Raw genomic sequence first — 17072 nt, 5'->3', positions numbered from 1 at the left:
TGATAATTTCTTTTCTCTTTGCCATGAGGACAGTAAATAATATTTTACTAGATATATTCAAGACACTTCTATACAGCTTAAAGTGACATTTGAAGGTTTAACTAGATTAATTCGGTTAACTAGGCCGGTTAGGGTAATTAGGCAAGTTATTGTATAACAGTAGATTGTTCTGTAGATTATGAAGAAAAAAAATAGCTTAAAGGGGCTAATAATTTTGTCCCTAAAATGGCTTTTAAAAAATAAAAAACTGCTTTTATTCTAGCCGAAACAAAACAAAAGACTTTTCCTAGAAGAAAAAAATATTATCAGACATACTGTGAAAATTTCCTTGCTCTGTTAAACATCATTTGGAAAATATTTTAAAAAAGAAGAAAAAAATTCGAAGAGGGCTAATAATTCTGACTTCAACTGTACACATTCAGACATTACTTTAGAGGATCGCTGGTGTCCTTACGAAGACATTTTACACTCACCGGCCACTTTTTTAGATACACCCCACTACTACTGGGTTGGACCACCTTTTGCCTTCAAAACTGCCTTTGTGGCATAGATTCAACAAGGTACTGGAAATATTCCTCAGAGATTTTGGTCCATATTGACTGCAGATTTTTCGGCTATACGTCCATGGTTCCCCCATATCCCAAAGGTGGTCTATTGGATTGAGATATGGTGACTGTGGAGGCCATTTAAAGTACAGTGAACTCATTGTCATGTTAAAAAAAAACAGTCTGAGATGATTTGCACTTTATAGCATGTTATCCCACTGGAAGTAGCCATCAGAAGATGGGTACACTGTAGTCATAAAGGTATGGACATGGTCAGCAACAATATTCAGGTAGGCTGTGGCATTGGCATGATGCTCAATTGGTACTAAAGAACCCAAAGTGTGGCAAAAAATATCCCCACACCATTACACCACCAGCAGAAGCCTGAATCGTTGATCCAAGGCAGGATGGATCCATGCTTTTATGCTGTTGACGCCAAATTCTGACCCTATCTAAATGTTGCAGCAGAAAACGAGATTCATCAGACCAGGCAACATTTTTTTAATCTTCTTTTGTCCGATTTTGGTGAGCCTGTGCAAATTGTAGCCTCAGTTTCCTGTTCTTAGCTGAGAGGAGTGGCACCCGGTGTGGTCTTCCGGTGTTGTAGCCCATCTGCCTCAAGGTTGGATGTATAGTGTGTGTTTAGAGATGCACCTTGGTTTTAACAAATCACTTCAGTTCCTTGAGTTACTGTTGCCTTCCTATCAGCTGGAACCAGTCTGGCCATTCTCCTCTGACCTCTGGCATCAACAAGACATTAGTGCCTACAGAACTGCTGCTCACTGGACATTTTCTCTTTTTCAGCTCATTCTCTGTAAACCCTAGATATGGTTGTGCGTGAAAAGTCCAGAAGATGAGTAGTTTCTGAAATACTTAGACCAGCCTGTCTGGCACAAACAACCATGCATCGTTTAAAGTCACCTTTCTTCCCCATTCTGGTGCTCAGTTTGAACTGCAGCAGCTCGTCTTGACCACGTCTACATGTCTAAATGCATTGAGTTGCAGACATGTGATTGGCTGATTAGAAATTTGTGCTTAAGTTGGATGGGTGTACCTTATAAAGTGGCCGGTGAATGTATATTTATATTTAAATTAATTTTTAAATGAGTAAGACGTAGGGGAAAAAGAAAGAGTAGCCAAAAACTGCGTTACAACATTTGGCAACACGAAGCTGGACTTGAAAATTGCTGAACTTACAATTTGGCAGAAAGATGTCATTTTTCAACTTTTGCAATTTGTCTCTTTTATTTGATTATAGCAAGCAAACAACAGCTTTGGTTCACTCGTGTTTAGAATCAGATCATAGCAGCTTATGTGCAGATCTCTGTTTGTCAGTGTAGGGCCGTGGTGTTCAGATCGTGCAGTTGAGCATTTGTAAAACACACAACAAAAATAAACGTTTCTGATGCATACATATATGTTTAAATATATTTTGTACTGATAATAGCAAGTTGCAATGTCAAGCAATAATGAATTACATGAATTGATTGCAGGCGCAAAAGACTCACACTTATGTGTGAGGACATCTCACACTTTTGTCATTATAATGTAGAAAGGAAACTGCTTTAAAAGCCAATATGATAAATAAAAATTGACATCAGTTTTAATATTTGCATCAGCTGTGCGTTATAAAATAACTTTAATCTAACAAAGATACAACGCTTATGTATTTTTCACAGAAGCCAAAAAATATAAATATATAATTTATATATATATATATAAATATAAATATATATATTAGTGCTGTCAATCGATAAAAAAAATTAACTAATTAATCGCACCTTTTTTAAAAAAATTATCGCGATTAATTGCATTTAAAATACTGAAACTTGTAATTTTGGCTATTCAAATGTAAAATTAATGTAAACGCAAGATAAAAACTATTGAAGTTCAAATATAATTGTTTATTAGAATTAAAATTTAAAATATAATTGTTTAATAGAATTTTTGTTTAACTTGTAACACAGATTTCTTCATGTAAACAACATACCCACAATAAACCATCAAGATCCATGCTTGACAGCCTTATTTATTACAGAAATTAAAACACAGGCATGTTAATGACATTTAAATTTCAAAACAATCAATGCCAATAAAGAAAACATTGATTTCCATGTTGGATTCTAAGTGGACTGCAAAAAAATGCCAAAATACAGGAATTGCAGATATGGAAAATGAAAAATTATAATAATAAACTATTGAATACAAACTGTTGCACTCATTGTAAAGTTTTATTGCTGTGAGTTGAGAACATTAGTTATAGAGTAGAAACAATTTTGCCTAATCCTCCTTTACATTCATCCAGTTGCTAAGACTAGGAGTATCCTGCAAGTGCACAGAGACTCCCAAATGCCCGCAAATGAATAATAATTTCTCGCAAACTGGTATATATATATCTCAATCTGGTATATCTCTCATCCAATGGGGGGAGGGGGTAATAATTGAAATGTCTAGCCAAGTGTGAAGTGGTACAAATCCATCATTACCTCCTTGATAAAGCTGACGGTTATCAGTTTTCTTTGCTTTGCGTATGTGAACTACAACTAAAGCAGATAACAAAACTGGGAAGTTCATGCAAATGCCAAAGCTATTATGCATGTTGGGTGTGTCTGTTATGAGCATAATCCTGGTGACAAATACTACATTTCTGCCAAATCATTATTGTGATTGCGAAATCTCTTTTTAGACACCTACACAGATGAAAAGAGACCCATAAACTGCCTGCTCTACCAAATGGTTGACCATATTTTGACTTTTTTTAAATAATGACTGTTAAAGTCATCTAAAGAATGACTGTTTTAAATAATGGCTTACAGCATTGCTGGTTTACAAAAATCCAACAACCATAATCCTGTTGCACTACTACACTTAATTTTTTGAAAAAAATAAATAAATAAAAACAAGAAAACAAGTTAAATGAGAATCTGAAATATTTTATGGCATACTTCAAAAAATAAAAGATGATTTAGTGTTCAAAAATGTTTTATTTTGATTATGTTTTTAAATAAATTGGTCGTACACTTCATATTTTCAGATTTTTTTATAATATATGCATGTATTAATTCTAGTACTTTTACCATAAACTGACATATCAATCATTTGGTAGAGGCTAATATTTTTTAATGATGGTATGTGTTGAAAAAAAGATGCATTTAGTGTGGTAACTAGCGACATTAGGAGTCCATTTTTTTTCTTGGTGAGACAGTGAAAGGGTTAAAGAGATCAATCAAGCAAAAAAAATTTTAAAATCTGCTACTAATTCAATAACCCTCCTGCAATCCCACAGACAGAATATGGTTTCTCTTCAGTACAACATCAGAGAATATTTTATTGAAAATGTTCCTTAGATTCGTAAAATTAACATATATGGCTACAAGAATTTTGACATTCAAAAGAACATGTTTAGAATGTATTGAAACAATAAGTTAAATTGTTCTATAATATCTAAATAGGCAGTTTGTTAAAAGTAGAATGTTTATTGGTGTAGTTTCACTCAAGAAAAAGTCATAGTAATGGTGTTCACACTAGACGCGACTTCTGCAAACAAATCGTGCAATTGGCGCTTTAATAGATGCATGTACATTTTAAGTTTATAGATTCACACAGCAAACTCGCTTCATTCTCAGGTGACATTCAATTCACAATAGATGCGGATAGACGAGTCAGGGGCAGGGCTTCTATCTGCCCAGTGTTCTATGTGCTTTAGGAAGGCTGAAAAACATCATAGATTTAATCAGCGCCGTTTCTAAGTCCACTTAGTCCTTTCAGAGGTGCACCCAGCTCTGTGAGTTCATATACTCTTCCAGAAACTGTACTGGCAGCTTTCAGCCATGCTTTTGACTGACCCAAGCCCAGTTTGATGAGCTGTTGTCCAGTGTCGGCAAAAGGATTTCCCCTCATGACAACAAAAACAGGCACTACATTATATTCATCTCAATACTAAAGCAAGCTCCTGATTGATTAACACGGTGCAAATGCCAGCCAAAGTTCAGATTTTCAAACTCCGATTAATGCATTTCGCCCGTTAAGCGTGTCAAATGTGCAAAACGAATAATTCATTCATTTCATTTATGCAAATCACGTCATTAGCGCCGCCTCACTCCAGTGAATATTGCAGCAGGATGTCAATTCAAGTCTTTGCATTGACTTAAAGTAACGTAAATCACTCGCATTGACTTAACGTAACGTAAATCACTCACGCTTGACGTGTCATCTGTGTCTGGTGTGAACACACCATTAGAGCTGTGTGGTATGACGCAATGCATGAATGTACATTAAATGCTTATACTCTGCGGTTTGCATGTGTCTGTTGCCTCATTACAAACATACACAAGTCTGTTGAGTCAACATACAGTATACTATCATATATGGCAAATTTCACAATATACATGCTAAACAAAGATACATTTGAACAGGCCTTGTTCTTTTCTAAATCACTGAAGTTTGTTGTTTTGGCAAAAATGTCCAGTAAAAAAACATCTTTGTTGATCTGAGTTACAGTACATTAACAATAGAAGGGTTCATCTTGGGTGAACTGCACATGAAATGGCCTGCTATGTGGGTATTGGCTGTATTTTTCCCACATTTTCCAGCCAAAATCATTGTTTATTCAAACAAACGAAGCTAAATGCTAACTAAATGCTATTCTCTTTCAAACTTTTTAAGCAGTGTCTCAACAGATTCCTGAAAATCCAAAAATAATAAATACACTTGTTCAAAAGCTGTTGACATGGGAATATACTTCATTAGTTCTTCGTGATTTTTAATTACATTTCAAAATGTACACTCAACAGCTTACGCTTTGTGGAATATGGCAGGGTAAGCCTCAAGTAAGCTTGTTTTATTAGCCCAACAACCATTAAACCCTTCTGAAGTCCCCCAGCGCTGCCTTATGATTCAAAATATACCAGCTGTCTTCAACTATAGAGGATTTTCTCTATTTGCATGATTACGAGAGGGTACACAATTATTGTTCTCATTAACATGTGTCTTAAACATTCTAAAGAAAAATAGCCAGACAATCGGTTTTAAAGACTTCATTAACCCTCTGGGGTCGAAGACCGCGTATACGCGTTTTGACCTGTGGTGGCGTCAAACTGCTGAAATGAACTTAAATTACACTTTCAGTTTTGAGCGTACAGATAAGATCAATACATCAATTGAATCTGTTATGTGTCATCTTTTTGTTGTGTACACTCACAACAACAACAAACGTGTGTGCTTTTGCAAAATATGGAAAACAAACAGTGTAGGCATTCTGTCTTTTCTCTCTCCGTGAATTGTTTTTAGAAACGCGTCGGTAAAATGCGCTAAAACTCCGCGAATACAAAACACAACCAGATGAGAAATGTATTTCTAGAAAGCTTAAAGTGGCTACTTTTAAACACAGCTATGCATGTTGAAAACAAACATTGCTTGATAAAGTAATCGGTATGAAACCAACGCTATGTCTAATTTCTCAGTCTTATCTCATTAGTTTTAATGCGACCACGCCCACGGGGCATTGTTATTACAAGCGTCTGAAGACACAAGCAGACTGTGGTCAGAAAAACATGTCACTAAAATGAAAGGAATCTCGGCAAATAGTCAACAAAGATGATGATTTATGACATATATATATAAAGCTTGATATGTCTACTTTTGCATTAACCAATTCAAGTCGAAAACAAATGATCTCTTTTTATGTAATCCGTATAAAAGTAAGGGCTGGTACGGATTCTCCTATATCGCCTCATTACAGCAGCGTGGTCCCGCCTCTCAGTAAGCGCGCTTCATATGTAAATCCAGATGTGAAAACAACAGAGGAAAAGGACCAGTGGCAAAGAGAGCTAAAGTAGAGAAGAAGTACTCCGAGTTTGCTCAGTAATGAGAGTAATGTTGGTCTATGTCATTCCGACAAACTATTAGATGAAGATGTAGCCTTCAACGTCACTAAATGTTTAAAGACGCTACAAAAGTGAACCAAGTGGTCTTGCGTCTGTCAGTCTCCGCTGATGTCAAGAAGAAGGCCAGCGGTTACAATGAAATACTGCCTTTTTCCTGCGCTGCTCCCCATCACAGGATACCTGTCTGCAAGGTTACATTTCTAAGTGTCCTTTGTAAGTTTATTCTTTAAATAATTACTGTGAATACCGAATGAGAGGATGATCACTTGCGCCAAAAGCTGCTGTGATGCACGCGACTGTTTAAAAGATTTCATTAATCGCACATGGTGTGTTTTTCACCTGCTTTCTTTTGCTCACAGTAATTTTTATTAATATGTATTAATTATCATTCTTTAAAATAACATTGCTCTAATATGAGATTACCAAAACTAACTCAGAATCTTATTATTATAATTCAAACTTTGTATATACTATTCCATATATTATAATGTATTGTTTTTAACCAATTTAAGATGTTTGACAATGTTAAAATAATACGTTGCATTTCGGCATGTTTTTGACTTATTTATAAACTATTTATAGACAAAGTTAAATAAAAATATCCTGGATTTAAAGAATAAAATATTGTGTTCCTGCACTTCACTGAGCTCAAGTAATAGTTTAATTTATAAAATTGTGAATGAACCTGACTGTTGATGTCTTAAATAATAATGTCAAATAACCAACATTTCTCAAAATGGATAAATCTAATTTTGCAACAAAACACTTCATTTACAAAAAAAAAATAAAAATTAAAATCAGTAGATTTGCTGTGTAAGTTTAAAAGTTTGCAGAGTTTTATAGAGTGTACTGACTCTCACAAGTGTATCTCCAGTTATTTTGTGTGATTAACATATTTTAAATAAACTGCAAACAAAAAGTAAATAAACTTTCCTCTGATTCCTTCTTGAAACTCTTCCCTCCTAGTCACATACCTGTCTGATGGCTCATTATGCAGCTCATTATGCAGGTCTTTGTCTTCTCAGGTGTGACTTACTGCATAGTAATGAGAGTTCACACCTTCTCGCATAAACCAATTTCACTCAAAAAGTGACTTAGAATTTTTAATTTATTATATTGTTTTCTGTGAGCAAGTGAACAAGATGATTCTCACATCATTTTGAAGGAAAAACACTAGACTACCAAATACAGTTCTCAAAAGTCTTGTGCACAAATGTTCTCTGTGTGTTTCACGGCCTTGTTTCAGTGACTTTAAAATTTTAGTTTTTTACCAATCACGCATAAATGTTTCTTTCTCAAAAACACAAACACATACAAACATGCTGTCTGGGTATTATTGTAGGGTATTACTGCTGTTTACAGTGTTATCACACTTAAGCCATTAATATGTTTTTAGGATACTGAAAACAACACAAATGTCAGTGCATGTCAAAACTTCTCCAGAGCCCCAAAACACCCTCAGCCCCAGAGGGTTAAGAAGTAAAGTATAATGACTGGACAAACAAATCGCTCCCTTAATCCCAATTATAAATAAATAAAATTTAACTGCTTTATTGTTTTAAATGTGTATTAATGTGTTTGTCCAATGTATATTTACAATGCGAGTTCATAATAAACAAAGTTTGATTACGTAATCGTTTTTTTTTTTTTTTTTTATCTGAATGGATTTTCAACCATTTGTGTATTTTTTTTATTATTATTTTTGATTTGCCTGCTATATTAATTTTCATTTGTCATTGATAGTCATTTAAGGGGCACCTATGATGAAAATCTTTTGGAAGCTGTTCGAACAGAACTGTGTGTAGGTATAGTGTGTCCACAGTCATATTGGAGTGATAGAAACAAAGTAAGTCTCTTTTTTAAATAATCTGACATAAAAACATGATCCAAACCCCTCCCTTTTTAAGGCCCACCACAGCCTCATATTAACATGTCTCCGTAGTAATGCATATAATCATATTAACAAGACAGGATGTGTGCAAAGCAACTGATCTGTTCAGCTCTCTGTGATCAGCAGCACCTCAAGGAGTTTTACAAGTTAAACGTTTTTAAAACAGTGCATGTTTGTTATAAAATTGCTGTAATTCATCACAAGTTGCTTCAATCCCAGTTTGTGGACGTAAATCAAATTTATTTTGTACATTAACATACATGTCTCAACAGCATTGTATGTTAATGTGTATTCTGTCACATTTGCAGTGCAAAAACAGTGCAAAGATAAATGTGTGTGTGTGTGTGTGTGTGTGTGTGTGTGTGTGTGTGTGTGTGTGTGTGTGTGTGTGTGTGTGTGTGTGTGAACTTTGTAACAACATTGTGTGGGACTCATTGTTGCAGAAAGGCTTGGATCAACTCCACAACAAATATATCAAAAACTGCTGGGAAAGTTTTAACTGTAGTAAGGGAGATCTGCTTAATTTTTTGGTTTGCCCATTAGAGCGATCTCTGTGGCTTTGACACGCATGTGGGAATGGTGGGCAGGGTAAACTAGCTCATTTGCAATAAATGCACAGGCAACAGAAGCGGCTTCAATGTCCTAACAACCTAAATTTAAAAAAAAGTTTAATAAATATTCTGATGGCTGTTTTGAGCTAAAACTTTACAGACACATTCTGGAGATCTTAAATCTTGAAAAAAAGAGTAACTTAGGTGCCCTTTTGACATTTCATTTGTTTGTTTTTTTTTGTGTTACTCTTTGGATTTATAATACAGTTGAAGTCATAATTAATAGAATTATTAGCCCCCCTTATTTTCCCCAACTTCTGTTTAATGGAGAGAAGATCTTTTCAACATTTATAAACTTAATAGTTTAAATATTTAAGGTAATAAGTTGGGGCAATTAGGCAAGTTATTGTACAATGATGGTTTGTTCTGTAGACTACAGAAAAAAATATAGCCTAAAGGGGTTAATAATATTGATCTTAAAGTGGGTTTTAAAAAATTTAAAACTGCTTTATTCAAGCCAAAATAAAACAAATAAGAAAAAAATATGGTCACACTTTACAATAAGGTTCATTAGTTAATGTTAATTAATGCATTTACTAACATGAACAAACAATGAACAATGCATTTACTACTGTATTTGTTCATGTTAGTTAACGTTAGTTAATGAAAATACAGTAGTTCATTGTTAGTTCATGTTAACTCATGGTGCATTAACTAATGTTAACAAGCATGGACTTGGTTGTTAATAAAGCATTAGTAAATGTTCAATTATGATTAATAAATGCTGTACATGTATTGCTCATGATTAGTTCATGTTAGTAAATGCATTAACTAATGAACCTTATTGTAAAGTGTTACCAAAAATATATTATCAGACATACTGGGAAAATTTCCTTGCTCTGTTAAACATCATTTGGGAAATATTTAGGAAAAGAAAAAAGTATTCAAAGGAGAGCTAATAATTCTGATATTAAATGTATATGCACTAGAGTGGAAATTTTCTTCATGTGAATGTTTTTTTTTTATATATATCCTAATGGAGCAATGACATTTTCACTGTATTCCTATATTTATTTTTTCTTCTAGAGTCTTATTTAGAGTCTAAAGTCTTATTTATTTTAGTTTGCCTGGAATAAGCTGCTTTTAGGTGCTTTAAAACAATTCCATATCATCACAGGTCCATATTATCAGCCACTTTAAGAAATAATTTAATCTGATTGGCTACAGAACAAACCAGTTATTCAATAATTAGCCCAGTTAACTAAACTTGTACAGTTCACCTAATTACTCTAGTTAAGCCCTGCCTCTATGGCAAGGACAAAATATATACGTTATTTTAAATTAATTAAACTAATAAGCTTAAAAAATAATAAGAAGCACTTAAAAAAACATTTGAAAAAGAACTCGAATCATCCTTTTGACTTCAACTGTATATTACAACAAATCAACGCAAAAAAAAAAAAAAAAGTGAAAAACATCCTAAAGAGTTGTGTTCTTGCTGTAAAAGAGAGAGTGTATAATATCCGAAGCAGAAAAAGTGAAAGACTCAAGGACGTCTGCTCTTGCCTCTACAATTACGCACATTTCACAGACTATTGGGAAAAATGAATGAAAACAATTAGCTCACGTAGAGGCGCGCAAGGATTAGGAACTGTCAAGATGACACCGAAAATAATTTTCTTAGTCCATAATAATAGACCTTGACATGCTATTAAATGTCTGAAGTGCGTGCTCCAGTGTTCCCTCAACCATTTTGCTAAATAAACGGCAGAACAAAAAGGTCCATGTTTAAACAAAGCACCTTTCGTTCACACCAAGCACATCAGTTTGCTTGACAATATCACCGACACCCTGACTGATATTTTCCCACTGATTTCAGTGAGAATATAAGTGCAAACGAAAGACTGTTGACTCACCGACAATGAGGCCAATTTCGCAGTGATGGTCATCGTAACCGCAGGTCATCATGGTGCCAACGGTGTCATTGATCACTGCTACAATGTCAATGTCAAAGTCCTGCAGAGAAAGAGAAAAAAAAAATCCAATACATGCTTGGTCCTTGAAGCAACCTGAAACACTTGTGAGAGGTAAAATAGTGATGCATGTCAAGCTGCGTGTTGTAGTGGGATATAATGGGTTATAAAGGGTGATGGTTAAAGCAAAATAGCCTTGAGGATCGGCTGGTTAGCATGGCTGCTAGAAGTGCCTACACCTTACGAAGATATAAAAAATACATCATCATCACTATGATTATTGTTATTTCTATGATTATTGCTATCATTAGTGTCATGGTTGTTGTTATGATTGTAGTTTCATGACTTTTGTCGTTGTGATTCTTATTACTGCTATGATTATTGTTATTGCCATGATCGTTGTTATAATTGCGGTTGTTATGTTTGTTTTATGATTGTCATCATTGTTGATGTTAATATTGTGGTTATGATTATTATTGCTTTGATTGTTGTTGTTATTGCCATTATTGTTGTTATGATTGCTGTTGTTACGATTGCTGTTACAATTGCTGCTTTTAAAATTGCTGTTTTATCATTTTTGTCAAATGTTGTTGTGGTTGTTAATATTATTGCTGTGATTATTGTAATTATAGCTATGATTGTTGTTATCGCTATGATTGTTGTTATGATTCTCGTTGTTGTCACAATTGTTGTTGTTGTTGTTGTTACAATTGTTGTAGTTACAATTGTTGTCGTTACTATTGTTGCTTTATGATTGTTGAAATTGTTGTTGTTGTTATTATTGCAATGACTGTTGTTGTTATGATTGACGTTGTTACGATTGTTGCTGTTGTTACGATTATTGTTGTTTTTATTGCTATGATTATTGTTATTTTTGCTATGATTGTTGTTATGATTGACGTTGTTACGATTGTTGCTGTTGTTACGATTATTGTTGTCTTTATTGCTATGATTATTGTCATTATTGCTATGATTGTTGTTATGATTGCGTTGTTTTTCCGATTGTTGCTGTTGTTACGATTATTGCTGTTTTTATTGCTATGATTATTGTCATTATTGCTATGATTGTTGTTATGATTACGTTGTTTTTCCGATTGTTGCTGTTGTTACGATTATTGTTACAATTATTTTTGTTGTTACTATTATTGTTGTTGTTATGATTGTTGTTGTCGTTACAGTTGTTGTTCTTTTATGATTGTCGTCGTTGTTATTATTGCGACGATAATTGTTTTATTGCTATGACTGTTGCTATTGCTATGATTGGCGTTGTTGTTACAATTGTTATTGTTGTTGTTATGATGATTTGTTGTTGTGATTGCTGTCATTATTCTTGTGGTTGTTATTATCATTGCTGTGATTGTTGTTATGATTGACGATTGTTGTTGTTGGTACGATTATTGTTGTTACAATTTTTGTTGTTATTATTGCTATGATTGTTTTTATAGCTATGATTGTTGATATGAGTGCTGTTGTTGTTGAGATTGTTGCTGTTGTTACGATTATTGTTGTTACTATTATTGTTGTTGTTGTTGTTGATACGGTTGTTTTATGATTGTCATCATTGTTGTTATTATTGCTATGATTACTGTTTTATTGTTAAGATTGTTGTTATTGCTATGAGTGTTATGATTGCTGTTGTTGCGATTATTGTCGTTGTTACTATTATTGTTGTTGTTGTTGTTGTTACGATTATTGTTGTTGTCGTTACAGTCGTTGTTTTATGTTTGTTGTGGTTGTTATTATTGCTATGATTATTGCTTTATTGCTATAATTATTGTTATTGCTATGATTGTTGTTATGATTGGCATTGCTGTTACAGTTGTAGTTGTTAGGATGATTTGTTATGATTGTTGTCATTACGATTGTTGTCATTGTTCTTGTGGTTATTATTATTGCTGTGATTGTTGTTATTATTGTTGTTAGGATTGTTGTTTTATGATTGTCATCATAGTTGTGGTGGTTTATTATTGCTATGGTTGTCGTTACGATTATTGTTGTTACGATTATTGTAGTTAAAATTATTGTTGTTTTATGACTGTCACTATTGTTGTTGTGGTTGTTGTAGTTGTTAATATTATTGCTATGATTGTTGTCGTTATGGCTGCAGTTGTTATTCATGTTATGATTGTTGTTGCTGATGTTGCTGTTGTTATGAATTTTGTTGTTGTTATGGCTGTTGCTGTTGTTATTGTTCCTAATAAGAATACTATAAAACAGTTGTTTCTAGGTTAAAAATACTTAGGATTATTTGTAAAAGAATTACAATATCACTCTTTTCTCCACACCTCGTTTGCAGTCAACTGTCCTAACTCAAATGCAAAACAGCCAAATAAATAAATTCATTCTTTGTTTAGAAAAGTTATCATTAGATAATTTCAAACTGCCTATGTTTAAGATTCCCTCAATACTTCAGTGTTTTTAGAGAACTGCTTAAATATCAGTAAAGCTGTCAAACTGTCAAATACATAAAAAACATACAAATTAAAAAATATTTAAATATTAATAGACAAAGACTTAAAACTATCAAAATATCGATGTTGTTAAAGAGCTGCTTGATGGTGTATACATTGAGGATCTTTATTTATTTATTTATTTATTGTTTAAAAGAGAGATTGCACAATTATCCAACAGAATCTGACAGAATTGTTGGTCCATTTAAGCAACACAATAAAAAAACTAAGATTGTCAGAACTTTAATTAGATTTCAATTAATTATTTTTACAGGCCAGAAAATATCCAAATATTTTGAGGCATTCAAATATCTTTAAAAAAAAACACTTGATGATAGTAAAATTGGCACCTAATTGCACCACACGAAATGTTTACAACAAAGTTTAAACTCAGAAAACCCTTAAGCAATTTTAAGCAGTGACACCTGTCAGCAGCGTCATGTTTGGTTTCTCTCAGTTTACTTTCAAAATATAATTTGCTCTGTTTTGATGTCTACCATAGACAAAAGTGTTCATATCCAAACTTTTATCCCGGTACTTCTTTGCTAATCTAATAATGCAGCAGCTCTGTTGTCATAAAATACCATTCCTGAGGCTAGAGCATAACCAGTAACATGACATTTATAAATGTTGGCTTATATAAAAAAAAATTATGTATGAAGAAATGAGTGCCCTACAGCAACATTCAAACTCCTGCTTCCTGCATCTGCCAATAAAGAACCATTTTAATTACTGGAGACGTTAACTAACAACTTCTTTACACAAGCTGAAATCAAATTAGCTCGTCTTCTTTTTTATTACTCTCTTTTTGTTCAAGATTAGGATTATGATTTTTAATCATTCTGCACATTGACGTTTAATTGAAAGCGTTAATTGGTTTTCATGTTGCAAGTAACAACATGTACGAGTATATCGCAAATCTTTATAAATCATTAAAAATTCAGCCATATCATAACTCCCAACAGAGTATATTAATAATTGTTTAAATTGTTGAAATTATAAAATGAGATGCATATAATTGACCAAATATCTAATATAAAAATTGTAAATCACTGAAAAGATGAATATTTTTACAATTTTGAAAGAAAACGCCCACCAAGACCTGCATTTATTCAATCAAAACAACAACATTAGTTTTCCCAGAGATAAGTTGTGGCTGGAAGGGCATCCGCTGCGTGAAACAAATGCTGGATGAGTTGGCAGTTCATTCCGCTGTGGCAACCCCGGATTAATAAAGAGACTAAGCCGAGAAGAAAATGAATGAATAAATGAACAAAAGTAGAAAAGTATTTTAGCAATTAGATTTTTTCATTTTGAGATTCATTCATGTGATGGCAAAGCTGAATTTTCGGCATCACATTATTTTTCAGAATTTAATTTATGTTGATTCACAAAACAAAGGTATTTCATCAATTTTGTTTATAGTCGTTGTATTTTTTTTATTCATTCATTAAGAAAAAAAAACTCCATAACTTTTAAAATTGACAACTCACATCTAACTAATGGACTTATTTAACAAACCTCCAAAAATGTTAGGCAAAAACACAGTAAGACACAAAACAAGCTCAAAAGCTCTTTCCTCAGTTTCACTCTCAGACAAAAAGGTACAAAAGCTGTCACTGGGGTGCACCTTTGTTCCTCATTTGCCCCTAAATGGTGCATATTGGTGCCTTAAAAGAAATAGCTCACCCAAAAATAAAATTACCCCATCATTTTCTAACCCTCAAGCTATACTCATTGTACAGTACAGCATATGACTTTTTTTCAGTCAGACAAACAATTGGAGTAGTTTTAAATTGTATGCTGGCCCTTCCACGTTGCATAATGGTGTTGCATAGGGTCTTTCATTTTAAAGCTTCCAAAAGCACATAAATCCATAATCAAACTACACGGATTAGTTATGAATCTGATCAACGTGTTTTTATAACAAAAAATATTTACAATTTTAAAAGGATAAACATCAATTACTGACTTCCAACAGGTTGTGAATGCATATTATGCATGACTGACAAGTAAAGCGAATTGCGTATGATGCAAGCCTTATTCACTTACACACAGTTTACCACAGAAAATAGCAACAAATGAGTAAACTGGCATTACTGTATAACGTTGTAGAGTATATAACTTTTTTAGGGGTTTTTCACCTTTATTATGACAGGAAAGTAAAGAATTCAAAAAGGAAAGCATTGGGGAAAAATGAGAAAGAGTGTAAGGATCGGCAAAGGTCCTTGAGCCGGGATTCGAACTCGGGTCGCCGTGAGCACATTGGTGCTATATGTTAGCACGCAGTACCACTAGTACCACTTGATTTACATGTCAAGCAAAGACACAATTAGACATGCTGCACAAATCACTCAAGTTTAAAAATCTAAACTTTGGCGGGCACTCACGCCGTGTAACCAATCAGGAGCTTGTAATGTAATGTAATGTGTATTTATATATCGTATTTATTGTGTATGGCCATACACTCAAAGCGCTACACAATTGTGAGGGGGGTCTCTCCACACCACCACCAGTGTGCAGCATCCACTTGGATGATGCAACAGCAGCCACAAGACAACAGCGCCAGTGCGCTCACCACACAGCAGCTATTGGTGGAGTGGAGGGACAGATGCAGCCAGTTTAGTAGATGGGGAAGATTGGGATGACATGATTGGAAAGGGCCGATGGAGGGAATTTGGCCAGGACACACAGGTTACACTCCTCTTAATGAGAAGTGCCATGGGATTTTTAAAGAGCAAAGAGTCAGGACCTCGGTTTAACGTCTCATCTGAAAGATGGGCCGCCAGTGTAGTGACAGTATAGTGTCCCTCTTCACGATACTGGGGCATTAAGACTCAAACAGACCACAGGCTGAGCGCCTACTGCTGGCCTCACTTACACCACTTCCATCAGCAACCTTGTTTTCCTATGTGGTCTTCCATGAGTCCCATCTAAGTACTGACTGAAGCTTAGCCCTGCCTAGCTTCAGTAAGTAACCAGACTTGAGCTGGTGACCTTACTCTAGCAGGGACATAATAACGTAACACCTATTATTGGTTTCACGGGTATAAAATCCTCCTGCCGACATGGGACAACAGCTCATCAAACTGGGACCAAGCAGTTGGAAGTACCACTGAAATTAGGGCTAGACGATGCATCAATTATTGATTAATTGAGGGTGAAGTTCACATCTATTTATTTGAAAGAAAAACAGTTTTAACCATGACACTTGAGGTTCCCCTCTGGGTTCCCATAATTCCCCCTGCATTTGCCATAGAAATACACAAACAACATGGCAACGAGCCACAAAGAAATGTTGCGCTGTTTGAAATGGAAAAAATAACACACCATAACTCACGCATACAGTCAGACAGGCAAATTTAAAACTGTGCACCACACCTTGTATTTCTTAGTGCAAGAAGTAATGGAGGAGACAATTAATGGAGAATAAACACATATGAAAGCAACTACCGATCTAATGGTGGAATCCAACGTTGTGGTTTCCGGATAAATGACGTGACCTGGCTGTAAAGACGTTCATTACTGTAAATATCAACACTGACAAACTCGCTCAGTGCACTAGATTATTCCATATAAATACACATTACATTACACTTTCTCACGACACAATGGAAATGTTTCTAGACCCTAAAACGCTACGAACACGGCAATTTAGGTTATGGTTAAGGCAAATAAATACTAAAGAGACAAGAATCAGGATATTAAAATTAACAAACAAACAAAACTAAAAAATACTCACCTTTCAAAAATCACCTTCAATTTAACTGAATAATA

At 34.2% G+C, this 17072-nt stretch overlaps 1 protein-coding gene across 1 annotated transcript in view; it reads right to left on the bottom strand.

The window, feature by feature from the left end:
* hk2 (hexokinase 2) overlaps window positions 1–17072 on the bottom strand; it is a 140685-nt gene that overhangs the window by 88826 nt on the left and 34787 nt on the right. Inside the window, 1 exon segment of the mRNA NM_213066.1 lies at window positions 10789–10888. Within this exon segment, the coding sequence (NP_998231.1) occupies window positions 10789–10888 (100 nt within the window).

This window comes from Danio rerio, chromosome 5 (genome assembly GCF_049306965.1).
Source record: "Danio rerio strain Tuebingen ecotype United States chromosome 5, GRCz12tu, whole genome shotgun sequence".
Taxonomy (NCBI): domain Eukaryota; kingdom Metazoa; phylum Chordata; class Actinopteri; order Cypriniformes; family Danionidae; genus Danio; species Danio rerio.
Note: the sequence above shows the minus strand (reverse complement) of the source record. Positions and strands in the feature narration are given on the sequence as shown.